The 18,275-nt window shown below is 46.5% G+C and overlaps 3 protein-coding genes across 3 annotated transcripts; all 3 read right to left on the reverse strand.

Moving 5' to 3' along the window:
• Positions 1 to 833: 833 nt before the first annotated feature.
• Positions 834 to 4,385, reverse strand: DIABLO (diablo IAP-binding mitochondrial protein). The gene is made up of 6 exons (XM_065646587.1): positions 4,317 to 4,385; positions 3,401 to 3,512; positions 2,924 to 3,055; positions 2,191 to 2,301; positions 1,941 to 2,037; positions 834 to 1,493 (listed from the first exon to the last, which is right to left on the reverse strand). The coding sequence occupies exons 1-6, from the start codon at positions 4,361 to 4,363 to the stop codon at positions 1,279 to 1,281; spliced, it is 714 nt and encodes a 237-aa protein (XP_065502659.1). The 5' UTR covers positions 4,364 to 4,385; the 3' UTR covers positions 834 to 1,278.
• A 1,373-nt stretch (positions 4,386 to 5,758) lies between these two features.
• On the reverse strand, positions 5,759 to 5,893 carry LOC135995110 (uncharacterized). The gene has a single exon (XM_065646161.1). The coding sequence runs from the start codon at positions 5,891 to 5,893 to the stop codon at positions 5,759 to 5,761; it is 135 nt and encodes a 44-aa protein (XP_065502233.1).
• A 3,215-nt stretch (positions 5,894 to 9,108) lies between these two features.
• Positions 9,109 to 18,191, reverse strand: VPS33A (VPS33A core subunit of CORVET and HOPS complexes). The gene is made up of 13 exons (XM_065646222.1): positions 18,078 to 18,191; positions 17,944 to 18,009; positions 17,724 to 17,851; positions 16,634 to 16,823; positions 15,862 to 15,978; positions 15,014 to 15,188; positions 14,376 to 14,569; positions 12,817 to 12,943; positions 12,573 to 12,640; positions 11,902 to 12,039; positions 11,373 to 11,510; positions 11,033 to 11,201; positions 9,109 to 10,895 (listed from the first exon to the last, which is right to left on the reverse strand). Exons 1-13 carry the CDS (start codon positions 18,177 to 18,179, stop codon positions 10,702 to 10,704), a joined length of 1,806 nt encoding a protein of 601 aa, XP_065502294.1. The 5' UTR covers positions 18,180 to 18,191; the 3' UTR covers positions 9,109 to 10,701.
• Positions 18,192 to 18,275: the final 84 nt, after the last annotated feature.

The following is an 18,275-nucleotide window of genomic DNA, read 5'->3' on the forward strand; positions in this document are numbered from 1 at the left end:
GAGAGGAGCCAGAGCAAGGAAAGGTGGTTTGTTAATTCCTTTTCTATTTTATAAATGTACAGTCCTGTGCAGCTGAGATTGCATTTGTTCAAAAGGCAGGCAAAATGAGACACAGACAGAAAGGCTTGTGCTAAAAAATTCCTAGTCAAGCACAACTCAATATAGTAACAGCAACCAGTGCATCAGATGCTTATTTGTGGTGAAAAACCTGGGATTAATGTGTGTTTTCTTACAAAACCTGATGAATGCATATTAATTGGCTCAAATCAGCAGTGATAAAGTTCCAGTGGATGCCATTCTACAAAACAATCTCAGCTTAAGTTTACATTGTCTGTACAGTTACTATTGCAAATTTCACATTAAGCTGTCAAGTTAGAAAACAAACAGAGTGAAAGACACCTGTGGTCTTGAAGCCTGCAGTGAAACATTAAGATTGCAAAAAGAATTATTTTCCTAAAACTTGTGCTGGGAAGCATTCAAATATGTAAAACTCACTTTTGCCCACTGCTTTGTAAAGAAGTACACAGCAGTTGCCACAACAACTTTGTTTATAACCACAGCATCTTGAAAATCAAATCTCCCTTTGCTTCCTGGGGAAGGCAGATGCGTTAAAGACTCTTGGGTGAAAGGGGCTGCTGCATTGAACTGCAGAACTTCACTAAGAGGAGCCCGGGGAACTCCACAGAAAGTTTTCAGCTCTACAGCAAATGTTTCCCCTCATTGCAGTTCTGTGTAATTTGATGTAGCTGTCAGACCTAGCTCGGTTATAAACTCTTAAGTTCAAAGAGAAACAGGCTTAATCTCTTGTCCAAATGGGCACACTCACGATGAGATGTTTTTGCACAGTTTAATGAAGGTATCTCCTAAAGACATAATTTACTGCACACATTAAAAATAATCGCATTTGAACCACAATTCTTTGGCTGATACCAAGTTACCCTCTAAGTTAGAGAACTCTCACAACCACATCGGACGAGCGGTAGGACCCTCCCAGCAGAGAGACAATTAACAACAAGCTATCCTTGATAGCACTTTTCACATTTGCATAGTTAAACATTTAAATAATTGAATCCATAGGTCTTACAAACATGATAAGTTACTAACAAGATCAAGGCCTTTCACATACTTGGAAGTGACTTGTAAAGCAATCCTGTTTGGGGAAAAAAATGGAATCATAGGCTTATTGCAGCAGTTTCCCACCATCACACAGTTAAAAATTTGGGACCCTTCAATTTGCGATCGACTCTCACATATTCTTCAGTGACATTTAAGCTCTCTTCAGTCCTCTCGAAGATAAGGGTCCTCAGTCGCCTCTGCGCTTCCTAGAACACCCTGTGGCAATGACGAATCGTCCCCTTGGGCTTTTATGAGCTCTTCTGTTTGTGCTTCAGCTAACTTGGTCTCTGCTTTCTGGGACAGCTGTCGCACCTCTTGCACCTGCGACTTCACCAGCTGAATGTGGCTGCGGGCTGTCACCGAGGCTTGGTCTGCACCTGAAAAGGAATCATTTAAATATATTGGGTTAGACGAACACTCGGCAAACCTTCAATTAAGGAAGAGATTGTCTATAATTATCATCTGCCTTGCTAATTGCTAATTTGCTTGGGCTATATTAATGCAAATTTCTATGGCTCCCTGAACCATGTTTCAACACTGCATTTAAAAGTGATTAAAAGCTTCTCTCAAACATTTTTTGGCATGGTTGGTCTCGAGCTAAACCCCATGTGAAGTTTCCAGGCCTAGTTCTCAGAATGCTTCTACTATACTAGCAGCCAATCAAAGAATGTAAGTTCTCAGCATTTCTAAAACCCAGGCACTAGTTGTAAATTGGTTTGCTAACTGAATGTATATTCTGTGTCGCTCTCAACTCCATTCTTATTCAATAAATACTGCCTAAATGCTGGGAGAAAGAAATTCTCAGTCTATCTGCTTGAGCTTACCTGATTGATACGCAGCTTCTGCTGCCATCTCTGACAGACGTAATGCTGTCATCCAGCTGGACTCCAGCCTGAGGTATTCCTGCTGCTTTGTTGTCACCTAGGAGTAAAACAAAGTATTAATTAACGAGTGGTCACAGTGTCTGAATGCTGTTCAAACAGAGCCTCTGTGAAAAGGTGAGCAAGCGAAAGGAGAACTTTCTAGCAGAGTTTAAAGAGGCAGATCGCTGAGTGCAGGGAGGCGAGTGCTTACATCAACTCTGGCTCCTATGACCACCTGCCAGACGGCATCCACCTCTTCCGAGTTCATCTTCCCGAGGAGATTTGCATATTGCTTGTAGAGAGACACCAGCGTATAAACTGCCTGCAAAGGAATCATTTCACATAGTTATGTGATGATCTGTACAGCTCTGATGTTGTCTCCATTAACTGGTGTTAATTAGCAAAATTGCTGAATGGTTCCGAAGGTGCTTTGTTCTCCGGTTCACAGAATCTCTTCATATGCTTGCCCTGCTAATAAGGAAGTAAATTGGAATGCAAATACTCTACTCAAATTGGCACTTATTTATAAAATCAAAACTGTATCTTCTCTTTTCAGTTTTAAATATGGTTCACTCAAGTTCATGGCTTTAGAAATCGGCACAGAGATTAAAAAAATGCCAAGAATACAGGGTGGCGTGTCCTGCTTTTTCAGGACACAGGTATCCAATAACTGCTCTGAGTTTCTTTAGCCTCAGTTCTGAGACACGGGTCATTTCAGCTTAAGTTCAAGCTCAAAGCAATGGTCTAACAAAGCTAAAAATAACTTGTGTGTTTGGTTATTAGAACAGCGAGCCCTACCTCATCTTCAAACCCCTACACCTCTTTTATTAAAATTAAAAGAAAACCCCAAATAAAGTCAATTTTGAGTATGATTTAACATGTGCAGTTAGTGCCAAATAATTTAGTATTGACTTGCTAGTAAAGCGTGTAATCTCTCAGCTCACCTTTGTGTACTCTGTCAATGCTTCAATCAACGCGTACGTGGTTTGAGAGAGGAGCACAGAAGTGCTGTCTGTTACCAAGGAAACGGCTCTTTTAATCAAGGCATCGTTACTGAGAGAAATCGGGTTCTGTTTCTGAAAGACAAGACAAGACATTTGCATCACCTTTACACTGATTCATATGGATGTTATTAGTAACCAATAAAGGCAGGAAAAGCACCACTACAAGGCTGGACAGCCCAGTGCTCGCGGCTGTTTGCCATTGCAGAACACGGCAACTGTTTTTGCAAGGTGTTGCTGAAGGCACACGTTGTCCTTGTCATTTCCTTAACAACTACACGGCTTAAACACCCAAGATCCCCAGAAGGAAAACAATTCCTGAAGGTAAGCACTGCTCTGTGAAACACTCAGCAAGCGGGTTGGGATATTAAACTGTGTCTAATGAGGGGGTGCTGTTTGTCTCCCACCCCCGTACGTTACCTCGGCCACTGGGACTGCGCACAAGGCGACTCCAAACCCCACGCCCACCATCTGCTGCCACCGCCCGCTCACGCAGCGGCTCCTCACACCCGCCAGAGCGGGGAAGCTTTGTCTGGAAACGCAAGAAACAAAGTTAAGTGCAAGAAATAACCTGCGTGTGGTGAGAAATAGGTACCAACGAGGAAAAGAGCGCCCAGAAGGTGTTCTACGTGACCTGGTCTCTACTGAGCTTCTGTAATGCAGCTGCATATTTGCCTTAAATTCAGTTATATTTTTATAACTGCAAGAAAAGAAGACAAGTACAGGAACTAGTGCATTATTAATATTTTAAGAAAGGAAATGTATCTTATCTGGTACCAACACACTGGTAATATTCAATAGTAGCAAAAACCAGATAAAAAAGCGTGCTTAAAAGCGCTGTGTGGTACATGCAGGTGAGCAATATGCCTGGTTATATTTTGCTGCGATCCAGTGACACTTTGGGTCTCCCGTTGTTATTTACATCCAGTGTTGTGTGAGTGTCCGTGGGGTCAGGGCCTACCCCTGAAACACTCCTGCAGAAAACCAGAAGCGCTCAGTCATGAGGAATTTTTTGTTGTACAGCAATATTCTGAAAAGAGCTGGTCCGTTTTCCTTCTTTTATGCTCTTAAGCTACCTAATGCCAGCAGCCAGCGCTGTACGGGCACCCCAGCTCCTCCCGGTGCCGCTCCGGCCGTGCTGGGGCAGCCGGAGGCGGCTGAGCTGCGTTACGGCCATTCCCGCGGCACGGGCCGCGGCCGGCGTGACTGCACCGGGCACAGCAGGTGTGCACAGGCCAGCAGCAGGGAGCCGAGCCGGGAGGCTGCGTGCAGCCCTGCAAACCGCCGCCCGGCTGTCAGCGCGGCCCCGCTGAAACGCGCCCGGACCCCGCGGTACCTGAGGAGGGAGCAGCAGCCCCGCAGCCACCGGCTGCCCGCCGCCATCTTGGGACCGGGTGGCGCGCGGGAAGTTACGTCAACGCGTCGCGGCGAGAGGGCGCGGGGTGGGCGGGGCCGGCTTTCCCGGCGTGGCGCCTGCGCAGAGGGGCGGGCACGTGGGGCCGCGCGGCGGGGCGCGCGGGCGGCCGTTGGTCGAAGGCGGGAGCGGCGCGCGCGGCGCTGTGGGGGCGGCTCGTGCGTGAGGCGGCTCCTCCGTGAGGCGGCTCCTCGGGCCCCGCGGGGATCGGCTGCTGCCCGCACCGGGGCTCCGGGCTCCTCCGGGCTCCTCCGGGCTCCTCCGGGCTCCTCCGGGCTCCTCCGCCCCGCTCTGACCCCTCCGCCCCGCTCCGCCCTCCTCCGCCCTCCAGGTAATGGCTCCCGTCTCGGGACAAGCTGTCAGTTCCTCTGTGCCCAGAGGCGGCTGAGGGGCCGGGGCGGCTCGGCAGGGAACAGCCTTCAGCTGCGTGTCAGCTCAGGAATGTGGGCCGTGATTGCGCTGACTGACCGCCACAGCTCCTGCTCCCCACCTCCTCCCTTTAATTCAGCAGTGTTTTTCAGGAGTATATGGCGCTGTTTAGCTTTTGGCTCGTTCCACAGCTTCTCCAGCAAAGGTTTCCTTTGTAGTTCTACATGAAAGGCCTTGATCAGTTAAATCTATTGGTTTTGTCTACACCAGAAATTCTCATCTGTTCTCTGTGAGACTCAGGTTACTCAGTACAGTTTTAGCGAAGCAGGGCTGGATTGCAGGCACAGCTTGCAGCTAACTCCATGCTTTAAGTGTTTGTTGTAAAGTGTTGCGCACTTGAGAGCGTTAAATAATAGGCCTGTAGATAATGTGGTGTTGGTGCCCCCCACCCTGTGGAGAATGCTTTATAAAACTGTAGGGAGAAGGAAACCTTGTGCTAGTTTGAAATGTCTTTTTCCAGGACTTATTAAAAAAAATTACAAGTAATTTCTGCATCTCTGCCTTCACACCCTTAATGAGGCAAAGTCAGACAAGGCAGGACTTGTTTACTTGAGATGTCAGTCATGCTTGAGCCATGTTGCATCCCATCCCTGCGCTTTCGGAAGGGAAATTCCGGTGGGAATCTCAGGAGAAAACTACTGGGAGGCTTTTAAATATTTTGGGGAACAGGGGCAAATGTCTATAAGACACAAAGAATCTGCAGGAGCCACAAAGATCAGTAAAGTATATGCATGTAGGCACTTTTTTTTAATCTTTATTCTTTTTACATAAGAAAATAAGATTGTGATTAGGCAGTAACGGAACAAAATGCTTGCAGAACTGGCACAGGAGGAAGGGACCGCGGTCCTGTGTGCTGAGCGGACGCGCAGGACGAGCTGCACGGAGGAGCCAGTGGCTCTGGCCAGCCCATGGCTGCAGGAGCAGGAAAGGAGCCGTCATTTAAGCACCAAGAAGTACGTTGTCCAGCCGGCGAGGAGCAGCGCCCCGACCAGCACGGTGTAACTGAACAGCACGAAGGCCAGGAGCTCCTTGAGCACCTTCAGGAAGTGGATGGTGAAGGAATCCGGCATGGCTCTGCTACAGGTAGGGGCTCTGTGGGGCTGGCTGCTGCTGTGGGGCTGGCTGCTTCCTCCCCAGTCTGCAAGCAAAGGGTCAGGATGAGTCTTTCTGAGCAAGAAGATTGCAGAGCTGGGGGAATGGCTCCGCTGTGGGGAGAAATGGTTGTGTTCAGGAGGGTTAATGTCCTCCTGTCCTTCTAAGAAGATTGTTAGTCAGAAGATTGTTAGTGTCAGTGGACTTGCGTGTGCTTGCTCAGGGTTCTGTACAGGGTTGCTGAGCTGCGCAGTGTTGAAAGAGCGTTTGGGATCTGACCAAAAGTCTCCAAATCAGGGCTGATAACTAAGCAAAGTAAAATATAGACACCCAGGCAGTGGACGCTGCTGTGTTGGTGGGGACCAGAGACCCTTCCAGAGTCCAGCTGGCTCCTGGTATCTTCCCTCTCATGTCAGCGGCTGCGTGTCCAGAGCTTCCCAGTCGGAGCCGTGGCTGATGGTGCATTACCAACTGTGTTCTGATCAAAGTGGTCAATTTCTCCAAGGAAGCCACCATTAATATTTAATGATATAATTGCATCTAATGGAGATACTGGCACAAACTGCGCCTTTTGTTTAAGAATGACGATAACTGAGGCTCAAATACAAGTTTGCACAGGCAAATATTTATATCTCACATTAAAAATAACCTTTAAATGGGAGCCACAGGATAAGATGCTTTAGAATTCATCTTCTAGCTGTATTTTAAAGTCACACACATGGCTTTAGAAGTGATTGCTCATTTGTTAGTTTAATATAAAATCTGAACTCTCACAAAAGTTGTTGGCTTCTGAGACTTAAAAGCTGTGAAGACCCATCTAAAAAAATCTACTGTCTCTCCAATTTACATGTTCTTTTTAATTTTGATTATAACTGTGCCTGGTCAAAAATATACACACACACTCTTGGTCAAGCACATAGAGGAAATTTAAAACCAGACTTAACATAAAGCTAGTCTAAAAGGATTATTTCTTTTCTAAACAGTCTGAAGTCAGCCGCAGTAAACTGAATTCCCATCCTGCCACTTAAAATATTTTTTTAAAGAGCTCTTGTGATAAAGAGTTCACTTTTTGATGTTGTTAAAGAGTTCAGTCATTTCATTCTAAGCTCAGGCACATGTATACATTACAGGAGCTATTGCATTCTAAAACTAGGCATGGTTTCCCGGTTGTTCAAAGCATTGAAGTTTTCTATTTATAGGCTTTATGTGATTTTGCATTATCTAAAAAGATGTTGATAAAGAAATAAACTTACCCAGGCAGATGATGGGCTCTACTTCGTGAAGTTCCTATTTCTCTCTAGTTTTGTTCCCGTGAATTTCTGGCTTCTGGTCAGTTTGAATCCCCTTCTGCTCCGCTCGGCTGGGAGCCGGGAGTGATGAGGTTGTGTTCACAGCCCACGGGAGGGCTAATGCACTAGGTGTGGTCAGGACAGTTCTGATATGACATAGCGTCTTTGTGCAGCACGGCAGAGCAGAGCACACCAAACAGCTCCCCTTCCCCACGGTGCTTCTGTCAACAGTATTTGGTGAATGTAAGCACCATGGCTTAGTGTTACCAGGTCAAAAAACCTGCATTTGTTTAAATGTGTGTGGGGTTTTCCTCTAACAAAGCCTTGTGTCATCCTATACTTTTCATTCTGCCGTTACATGGAAGGCTGTTGTGCCTCTCGCTCCGTTCTCTGAGAGCCCTGTGCTGCTGTGGGCCGCTCAGGGAGGAGGATGCTCCCGCATGGCTGGGGATCCCCTCACATCAGCACAGCACAGGATGGAAGTGCGGGCTGGGTCCGGGTCTTTTATCAAAAGTGAGTGAGTGCTGAAAACAGCCTCAGCTGCCCTGTCACTGGGTCACCACTCTGGCTTCACCCTTGCACACCCAAAAAGTCACCCCTGCCTTTTAGAGAGCCAGGGCTACAACTCCTTTGCAGCAAGGGGGGAGGAGGGAGGTAAGCTATATGTTTATTTTTAGCAAAACCGCTTTCTGATAACTGTATATGAAAACTGAAAGTCTTTTGGGCTGGAGGTTGGGTAATGTTTTCTTTTTTTGCTTGTAAGCCAGACAAATGCAGAGAGCAGAGGAAAAGAAGCATATGTACTGCAAATCAAATCTCTTTACCTACAAAGATATTATGATGTAGAAAATGGCCCCTTAATTTAATTAGGCTCTCTTGTTATCAGATTATTACCCGCGTGGTCAGCAAGGCCTGAGACAGAAGCAGAACATAATCAAGCTGCTCAGGAAGCCTGTTAAGTAGTAATTTCTCCTCTAGAGAATCGATCAACGTCAGGATGGGTTTTATTTTATGTTGTTGTTGAATAGTTCCAGGAAGAGACTTTGTCTGGTTCGAGGGTCCACATGGCTCCTGCTTGGTCGTGGTTCAGGCTGCAAAAATATATGCAGCAGTGTTGTTGATAAATCAGAGTTTACCAAGTGTCCGACACGAGCTATTTTTGAAATGTTTTGGCTCTAGTGTTACTAACAAACACATTTGCTGGTCCAAGTGAAAAGGTAAGCAAGCTGTTGAATTGGTGCTTTGTGTGGTTTCCTTTATTCACTTGTGCCGCTTTTACATGTCATGAGGTTAGCTCACAGACTAGTCTGATCAGTGCTATTAATTTCCTTGCAACTAGTTCAATTTTTAAAGTTTTGGAAAAAAAAAATCTGGAAATGTTGACAGTACAAAGACCCTTAAGGCCAAGCTAAGGACACTCTGTAAGGATCACACTGGATCACATTGTTTCTTGTTTTTCTCTGCACAGTGACATCTAATTTCTGACCCAAAGCTACTTCAATTTTCTTTTTAAATACTGTGAAATTACCTAGTTTACAATGGAACTGTGGAAATAATGCAGAGCAAGGCAATCCACGTTTGCTCCGTGCTTCTTAGTCAAAATGGCAGCATGTTTTGTTTTATTGTAAGACAAGTCTGCAAGTTGCCTCCCCACCTGCACTAAAAAGTCTCAAATGATTAAATTTTTTTTTTTTAAATTTAAAAGTCAAGAAATGTATAAATATTTCTGATATAGTGTATTAAGTGGCAGAGCAGAATGTAATTAGTATATAAGCTTAAAGAAAAAAGTCTAGATGTTAGAAAAAAGTTTTGACTTAGGTCATTCAGTTATCCTGGGGCAGGAGGAGAAGGATACAGCTACCACAGTGCACTGTTTTATTTTATTTATTTATTTATTCCAGAGAGAGAGAGAGTGAGCACTTTAAAAGAAAAAAAAAGATAAAATGTATTATATTTTGTTCTAATAAGCCAACTGCAGTTAGACAGAGGGGCTCTGTGAAGGGGCTGGTTTGGGAGAACTCAATCTTACGGTCGCAACTGTAACAACTTTGAAGATTAAGCGTTTTTTGAGGGGGAGATAGTATACATTTTGCAGGATAACTAAGAGCAAAAATATTTGCTAAGATAGTGATTTATGGTGTGGAGGGATTTTTTTTGTTTGTGTGGGGTTTGTTGTTTTTTTTGGGGCAGGGGGGGCGTGTTTGGTTGGTGGTGGTGGTTGTTGTTGTTTTTAACTATTTGGGAGTGAAATGCAGTGTGAAATGGAGTCCCGGTGGTAGCTGCTGAAGTGAGTACAGTGAAGGTGAGTAGGGGGCTGAGCACAGTACAGAGGGTCTGGCAGCAGCCCTGCTGCCTTCCCAGCCTTGGCAATTAGCAAGGCTGAGTCTGCACCAAGGGCCCAACCACCAACCCCATGGAAAATTCCGTTTTATAATTTTGAGCTCTACAACAGCTTGTGGCTGACTTGGGGCGGGGGGGTGACAAAAGGTGTCTGTTTTAAACCTGCTGTTTACTGGGTCACTGACGTAGCTATTTCTGGCCTGAGTCCCATGTGGGGAGTGTCTGTGTCTCTGTGGCACACTGATGTGATTCATACTCTGGAGTAGCTTTCAGAGTCAGGTGGGTGCACCCAGCACAAACAAATGACCTCCCACTGAGCCCTTAAGAGGGTGAATGAAATAAAGGGCCTAATAATCTCCCTCATAATTTGGGTGCAGTTGGCTGTATTCAGCCAGTGCTGTTGACATGCATGCTGACAGTTCACGGTTTAGCTGTTGCTGCAGGAAACCCGATAGAATGCCTTGGCTAAAGCCTGCAGGACAGCACTGTTTACAGCAGTTGCCTTTCTGTCATACAAACAGCTTCCAAGGACGTGAGAAAATTCAGCTCTTGTAGCCTGGCCCTTGCTGCTGCCTGTTGACATAAAGGTGCTGAAGCTGCAGGAAGCACAAGTTCCTTGGCTTTCATCAGAAAAATAACAGAACACTGAACCCTGAGTACAGCAGAGACACAGCTGAGTATCAGGCCGCAGAGAAACTCAGACTGGGAATATCAGTATGAAACCAGGAACAGAAAACATCCTCCATCCTCAGCATCCTGAGGGGGGAAGTAAAAAGAAGTAATCCCATCCCTCACTAAAACTAAACTGAATTTAAAAAAAACCCCAATTTGCCAAATAGAAGGACCAGCACAAATCCCCACTCCCCCAGTGCTTATTTGCCAGTTCAGACCATGAGCAGGGATCTCTCTTTCTCCCATTCTTTATTTCATTGTTAGTGCCTTTCTGCACTGCTTGTCTACGAGGCAGTTCCACACATAGAGCACACAGAATAAAAGTGCAGAGAGGGATGCGGGTAACTGCATCATGAGCTGGTCTCAGGAGAGCTTCTCTCCCTGTTGTCTTTCTCCGACGTTCAGGCAGCCATGCCAGAAGACCAGAAGCCAACGTGTCTGTGTCACATGCAGCCTCGCACTTTCACTGTCTCTCACCACAGACCCTAGAAAGGGGCAGGCTCCAGTTTTTCCATCAAGGATTTGATCCAACTTGTTCCATTGATCAGTTTTGTCGTGGCAATGACGTACTCGGTGCCTCCATCTTCCATTTGGGACAGAAACCTCAGTGCAGCTATTTCTGCATAAGTCACCCCTCCCAGGAAGAACACCAGAGTGACTCGGTTCTCACCATGTTGACCTGCATATTCAGAGAAATTAACAGGTTGTCTTAGTTTTATTTTTATGTCTCCTATCCATCAACTGTCAGTCAAACTCAAAATGAGCCTAACAGAGATGCATCTCCCTTTAAAAAGGGGAAAACAAAGCAAAACTTACGCTTTTTCTGAAGGCCAGTAGGTAACTGCTGCCTCTCCTCAAAATGGGGACCCGGCAGCATCTTTAACACCTCCTCTATGCTCCGCCAGCCTGGCCGAGCCAGCAGCTGCGCCAGGCGTACGCTCAGCGGAGCATAGCCACTGTACACGTAGGAGATGTCGTTGGGGTTCTGCAAAAGAGAGCAAAGTGTGAGCAGCAGGCGAGCGCTACCATGGAAATGAAGTGAAATGAAATAAAATTAAATAATGAAATAAAATTAAAAAATAAAGATGAAGGTTTTCTTGCTGCACATAATTCTGTATTGTTAGATGCAACATTCACTGCTGAGGTGCCTGTTTACCTGTTCATTAACATCATCCATCCACAAGCGCAGGGTTTTCCTGATCGTTGGGTAGTTATTCCTACCACTTATCTGAGGTTTCAGGAGTCCAGCCTTTTCTAAGTTGTTTAAGGTCAATATATGTTCATAGCCGTAAGTCTGAAATATGAATAATTCACCTTTAATATACCATATGAATAATCTGTGACCAGAGTGTTAAAAAAAAAAAAAAAGCAAAGATATTAATTTTAAAAAGGACTTTTTTTTTTTAAGATCTCTGTAGAGTGTATCCCATTTACAGTGTTTGAATTATAGCAGGAAAAAGTGCAATGATCTAAACCTCTCTGTATCTACATGCTGTAAAACACACATAAGCACCTCCTGGGTTGTTGCCGTCAGCCCAGACAGAAGCCTCAGTGCTCCATCTGTACACACTGGACATCAACCACCCATATATAAGCTGTGTCTGTCTAGAATGCCGGTGTTGTAGAGCTGAGGATTTATGTGGGTTTTTTCAGAAATCTTATCAATTCAAAAGTCAGAGCCCAACCTGGAGAATCTCTCTTTTGTAATGGTCCAGAACCTTCTGTTTCAGTCCACTATTGCATACAGATTGCAAGCAAACAAGGCGTAAGATCTTGATTAATGGATGTTTTTGAGCTATGCAGTCTTCAATATAATTATTAACCTATTTAAAAAAATAACAACAACGAACAACATAAGCTGTTATTTAAAGACCTGTTAAAGTACCTAGAAGACCTTGAAAGAAAGATCTAGTTTTGCCTAATGTATCCAAAACAGCAAGAAAGAGGGTGCAGCTGCTCTCCAGGCAGCTCAAGCCTGTCTGTAAAATAGGGATCCAGCACTGTTTCCCCCGGCATCTTTTCTAAAGCTCGTCGATTCCACACTCAATAGCTAGACTGTGTCTGATGCACTGGAAAAGTTCTGATTACCCGTCCTGAATCTTCCACTGATCCCTCAGGGCTTGAAGTGCCCCAGCTGTGTACACCTGTGTTACAGGCAACAACAGGAAAAAAACTGCAAATGTGCATGAAGACATGTGAGAGCTCACAACCTTGACAATGGATAGAGACATGTATCATCTAGATCTGGTTTCCTCTTTCAAAAACCCCAAATGGAAAAAAACCCAACCAAACAAAGAAATACATTGTTGGCTATTTTTGAAGATGCAAGAGTCACTAGTTGTCATTATCTACATACCTTGTCTGTGTCTATTCCAGACATGAACTCTTGTTCCACTGTTAAATTATCAAAGAAATCTTCAGATGCTGTGGGAGAAGAATAAAAATCAATAGAGTAGCAACTAACAGCTTGTTTTCTACATTTAACATTTCAGCAGTTGCACTGGATGGAGCAAAGCATATTTTTGCCAAGCTGAATGATGTCCATCAAGTTATCTTGCTATATTTAAATTACTCTGATAGACTGCTCAACAAATACTCACTGGTGATGTCTTTGATGAGTTCTGCAATGGAGGTGTGGTTCGCTAGAGAACTTCTTGCCGCCTGCATGTGTGGCAGCTGCGACACAAACTGCTTAATCTCTCCGACGGTTTTTGCGTGATGTCTTTCCTAAATAAATCCATTGCTCAGGTTAGGGCTTGTTCATGTTAATTGGCCCCACACCAACTCGATCATTTTATCATGAAAAAAAAACTTTACTGTACTCACTGCAACAGCAGATACTGTTAGAGATATGCAGCCTTTAGAGAAAATACTTTAAATGCTTAGACTAAAGTCACAGCATTACCTGTAACAGCACTTTGACCATTAGAAGAGGCAGGACATAATACAACACGATCATTAGACCCTTTTTTCCCCATTAAACCAGTATTGCAAATCACTTTTCTCCACCTTTGTCTGACTTCAGCCATCACTATCTGTTCATCAGTGTCTCTACCAGCAAAACTACCTTTTTCATGCAACGATTAATTTCTTTGCTAGCTGCCAGCAAACAGGGAGCTCTAGACACATACAGTCAGAGATGTGGGATGTTTCCCCTCAAAGCGGTAGCGAAAGGTGCTGAGGCACTGGGCTGGCAGTGTCTGCGTCCCTCGCAAACAGAAGCCCACCAGTCACTGTACGTGACGGTAACAGCGTCCCAGGTTTGGGGCAAGTATCTGATGAAGCACAATGCAGACTTCAGCTCTCAGAGCAGTGCAGAGGTCTGTATTTCCTTTGGGCTACTTGGGATAAAAATAATAATAGTTTGACTAATATGTGAAGAACTTAAATGGGCAAGTGCAGGCAGGAGAGCGATAATGACAAAGCCTGCAAGTTAAGAAGTCCTCTGCTGCCAATATGCTGCTGTTTCATTATCACCTATTACCCCAGACAATTTCTTAATTTTTTTTTTTAAATTAACAACTAGTATGAATAATCCATCTTTAGCACCATCAGCACTAACGTTGCAGTAATAGACATCTACTAAGAGCTGAGGCTGAGCACACAGTATTTCAGTTAAGGTACCGCTACCTCACCTTAAATGTGGCAGAAGTGAAGAGGCAAAGACAAAAATAAGGAAATACCATCAAACAGTGTAACAAGTTCTCTTTAGAAAATCACCATGAAGTCTGAAAGCAGAGATGTGGGATCTCAGGTTCTTTATGAATCATCAACAGGATGTTTTCAAACGAAACTGCAAACACACTTCACAACACCCTCCAGTTTTGTCTAAGGTGACACATGAGCATGAATTTACAGGTCAAACCTCCTGTAAGACAACTGTCTTCTTCCCATTCTTATCGGTTTTTATGCCAGCCATAAACTCTATGGAAGTACATTCTGGAGTTTTATTTCTTAAAGCCTTTTCTCTGCATCTTCAGTAAATACAAAGGGAAAAAGACCTTTCTGTTAACAGGTAACAACAGCAACAAAGTGGAATTGATCAGTTCACTAAAATTCACCTTTGGCCTCTTGCAGAGGGAAGCAGCACCTGACTGTTCTGCAGACTTATCTGAGTACAAGAATGCCCTGGGGATGCACAGCTGGGTACAGGCCTCACCTCAAAGGCTGCTGAGATGATCTTGGCTTTCTTGCTCAGCACAGACCCCACAGCATTGAAGTTCTTGTCTCGAATTTCTGCGTACAGCTCTTCAGCAGAGTTCAGCTGGAGCTTCTTGGGTTCCGTGGGGAGATCTTTCCCACCCTCACCCTGCTTCTTCGGGGCAAACTTCTCAGGAGGGAGTTTCACATAAGCTACCAAATGCAGAGGAATAACCCTTATAAAGACTGAAACTTCAGCACCAGAAGTTAAGATAAGCAGGCTGTGGAAATGTGTCCCGAGCTGGAAACAGTTCTGAGCAGCAAAGCTAATTAAACACCCAGATGATTCAGTGCATATGTTAATTAAGGAGAGTCTCCCTGTACTCACCCAGGGACCCGAATACCTATACATACATACATTATCAGAACCCAAGTGCTAGCTACCCTGCTACCATGCACTGTCCTCAGCTCCCCTTCCTAGGAAAAAAGAGGCAGAACTGATCTTGATGGGCTCTAGCTTGGGACAGGACCATCCCTGCACCAAGTTCAGGTGAGCTGCTCCCATGTCACCGTCACTTAGTGAAACATAAACCCACCTGACATACCACAACCTGCTCAAGGACACCAGACACCTCCCCGTTCCCCAGCCATACTCACTGTTCTGAATTCCGTAGATTTCATCTATCAGCCCTTCGTACGTCAGCTGTGTAGCTAACGGCGTCAGCAGATCGACGTTGCGGTCCAGCAACAACAGGGTATCAAAGACGGGAAATATCGAGTTCTGGCTTCCAGGGAACTCACGCTTCATCCTGATCATCATATTAGCCACGTGCTGAAAATAAATTGCGTTGGGCTGGTTATGGTGCAGGTCACAATAGAGGGATCCGACTTGTAGGCCCCACAAGCACATGCTCATGCAAGTGTGGGGCACAGCCCTGTGCAAAGGAAGGGAATGGCAGGAGGTTCAAACCCGCTGACTGACGGGGGCAGGACAAAACAAAGAAAACAAGTCCTTGTCTGTCTCTGCACTTAGCAAGACAGCGACTGTAGCTGAAGAACTGGGTTCATCTCAAGCCACTCATTTGTTACAAAAGATATCGATTAAACCGTATTGATCAGAGAGAGGAAAAAAGGGTGAATTATAGAGAGAGATGAAAAAGCAAAGGCACGGGCAGTAAGTTACACATTTCCTGCTTTATGCAGACATTCTGATACCAACAGAGCAACTGTTAGAATCTCACAGAACGAACTGCTGAAAACATGAAGGCAGTGTACATGTGAGCAAAACATACGAAATCAGATAAATCTTCCTGACAGGAAGACTTACGGAACAGCAAATACTGTTCTTTTGGCCAGACATGACAAAGACCTGATGGCTGTGATCCCAAAATGGCAAGATGGGTCCACGGCTGGATTCAAAATCCCACAGAGGCATTTAACCAAACACACTTTAACGCAGTTCCAAAGAACAAGGTGCAGTTTTTAAGCAGCAGCATTTGCCTTACCCGGGCACACTCGCCCTTCCCAAAAATCTGTGGGATGGTTCCGTAGAGAGCCTGAAGCGTCATCAGCCCCTTTGCTGCGTGGTACAGACTTGTCTGGTCGCTCTCCAGGTAACATTCCTAAACAACAAGAAGGATTCCCGATGGAAGGTGTTGGAGCTGCTTCCACAGCAGAATGTGGTCCATATGAACAGTTCATAGGAGATGCAGGCTGGGCAAAAACTATGTGCCGTTGGCACATATGCACCTTTTCTGTGCTGTCACAACATCAAATCGTTTGATCAAACCAGACACTAATATTTCTGAATCCCAAACTCCCAGTTTGATGGAGAGTAGTAAGAGAGACAGAAAGTGAGCGCAAAGAGCCTCTCCCTCTAATTAGACCACTCTGAGAGCACAACACTTCGTCACAGCTGCCGACAAGCAGCTGCAAGCCCTGACGCATCCTCTGGGATATGTTTAATAAGGCACAGATGGCCAAAGGAACTCTTAAACCTTTCTGTCCCCAGATGCATCGTTCTGAGAAAACAGGATACACAGCTGGTATGGGGCAGCTAATTCTCAGTGCAGCTTACTGCGCAGTATTAACCATAGTATGCGGCTCTTCGGCTGTGTATTCACACAAACTGTGCTGGCTCTTTAGAACAACTAAGCATTTTAGGCCTCATAAATGCTCAATGTGTGACAATAACACCAGCAGTTCAAGCTGGAGGAACTGGCGTGCAGCTTGGTGTAGTGTTTAGTCAGAAAACAGAGAACTTCAGGCTCAGTTTACCTTGAACGCGCTCTCAGACTCCATGGAGAGCAGGTCTCCATCGAAGGGTATCAGGTCCAGGCTGTACTGCTCCCGGTGGATGAAGGAGCCCAGCACACCCTGCTCCTTCAGCCACTGCTCGCACAGCAGGCTGCGGCGTGGCACGAAGAGGATGTGGAAATCCCTCTGGGGAGAGCGGCCTCTGTCTTCCCTGGAAGAGTCACAGGAGGAGCACAGCAAACGGTAACTGGGCTGCACAGGTAACCAGCACAGACCGTGGGCTGGAGTGTTGAATTCAGAGGAAACAGGAATGCCGCACGTGGTTATTACCAGCTTCCATTCCTAGCTTTGTATTTCAAAACATTTTTTGCCCAGCCATATGCCTTCACAGACACAGGTCTGAAACAAGGGCAAAGTGACTTGGTTTCCCTGCAGTTCTCAAAAGGGTCACTCAAAGCATGACAGTTTCCAGCTAATTAGAAGGAATGCACATCTTCTTAATGACAAATGCACCTCTCTGCACTGCTAGCCAAAGCAAAGCCCCCCCTCCTTTCCCAGGGTGTCTCATACCCCAACTTGAGCCCCAAAAGCAGCTGTGCTGCAGTTTTGGCGTCTGCACGTAGTTCACGGAATCATAAAATCATTTCGGTTGGAAAAGACCCTCAAGATCATGGAGTCCAACCATTAACCCAACCCTGGCACTACCCCATATCCCTGAGAACCTCATCTCCACGTCTGTCCAACCCCTCCAGGGATGGTGACTCCAGCACTGCCCTGGGCAGCCTGTTCCAATGCCCCACAGCCCTTTGGGGAAGAAATTGTTCCCCAGATCCAACCTCAACCTGCCCTGCTGCAACTTGAGGCCGTTTCCTCTGGTCCTGGCGCTTGTTCCTGGGGAGCAGAGCCCGACCCCCCCTGGCTCCAAGCTCCTTTCAGGCAGGTCAGAGATCAGAAGGTCTCCCCTCAGCTCCTGTTCTCCAGCTGAACCCCCCAGGTCCCTCAGCCGCTCCCATCACACTTGTGCTCCAGCCCCTTCCCTTCTCTCAACTTGCTCCAGCACCTCGAGCTCTTTCTTCTCCCGTGATCTGAACCGCGACTCGACCGGTCGCACCTGAGCACGTTGTCGGTGATGATGTCCATCAGCTCCAGCTTGGGCCTCACGAAGAAGATGACGTTCTTGACGTCCGCCTGGGGCAGGCGGCCAGGCTTGAGCGTGAACATCTTTTCCACCTCATGTTCCTGCGCGGAGGCAGAGGCGCCGCTTAACGGCGGGGAGCTCTGGTGACAGCCCCGGCAGCCGAGCGGCCGCCGCCCCCCGGCCCCGCCGTTACCTTCAGGAGCGAATACTGCGCGATCAGCCCGAAGGGCCCGGTCAGGTACTCGTCCCACACGATGGCCTGCGGGAAGGGACGGACGCGTCAGGGGGGCCCCGCCGGGTCCCCGCGCCCCCCCCGGCCCCGCTCACCTTGGAGCCCGCGCACTTGTCCAGGAACTCGCGCAGCTCGCGCCGCCCGGCCTCCCGCAGCAGCGTCAGGTTCACCCGCCCCGAGCTCAGGTGCGCGGCCATGGCGGTGCCGCCCGCCTCACGTGACAGCGGCGGCGTCACCTGACCGCCGCCACGTGACGCGAGGGGCGGGGCCACGCGCGGCGGCACAGCGCCCCC

This window comes from Caloenas nicobarica, chromosome 16 (genome assembly GCF_036013445.1).
Source record: "Caloenas nicobarica isolate bCalNic1 chromosome 16, bCalNic1.hap1, whole genome shotgun sequence".
Taxonomy (NCBI): domain Eukaryota; kingdom Metazoa; phylum Chordata; class Aves; order Columbiformes; family Columbidae; genus Caloenas; species Caloenas nicobarica.

Bases quoted from the DNA above. Each gene is read 5' to 3' on its own strand.
- DIABLO (XM_065646587.1), bottom strand. From the start codon at position 4,363: ATGGCGGCGGGCAGCCGGTGGCTGCGGGGCTGCTGCTCCCTCCTCAG. The intron at 3,513-4,316 runs GTACCGCGGGGT...TTGCGTTTCCAG, and splicing joins GGCTGCTGCTCCCTCCTCAG to ACAAAGCTTCCCCGCTCTGG. The intron at 1,494-1,940 runs GTAAGCTCAAGC...ATTCCTTTTCAG, and splicing joins AGAAGCTGCGTATCAATCAG to GTGCAGACCAAGCCTCGGTG.
- VPS33A (XM_065646222.1), bottom strand. From the start codon at position 18,179: ATGGCCGCGCACCTGAGCTCGGGGCGGGTGAACCTGACGCTGCTGCGG. The intron at 18,010-18,077 runs GTGAGCGGGGCC...CCCTTCCCGCAG, and splicing joins ACAAGTGCGCGGGCTCCAAG to GCCATCGTGTGGGACGAGTA. The intron at 12,040-12,572 runs GTATGTAGATAA...TTTTTTAAATAG, and splicing joins CTGGAATAGACACAGACAAG to GTTAATAATTATATTGAAGA.
- LOC135995110 (XM_065646161.1), bottom strand. From the start codon at position 5,893: ATGCCGGATTCCTTCACCATCCACTTCCTGAAGGTGCTCAAGGAGCTC.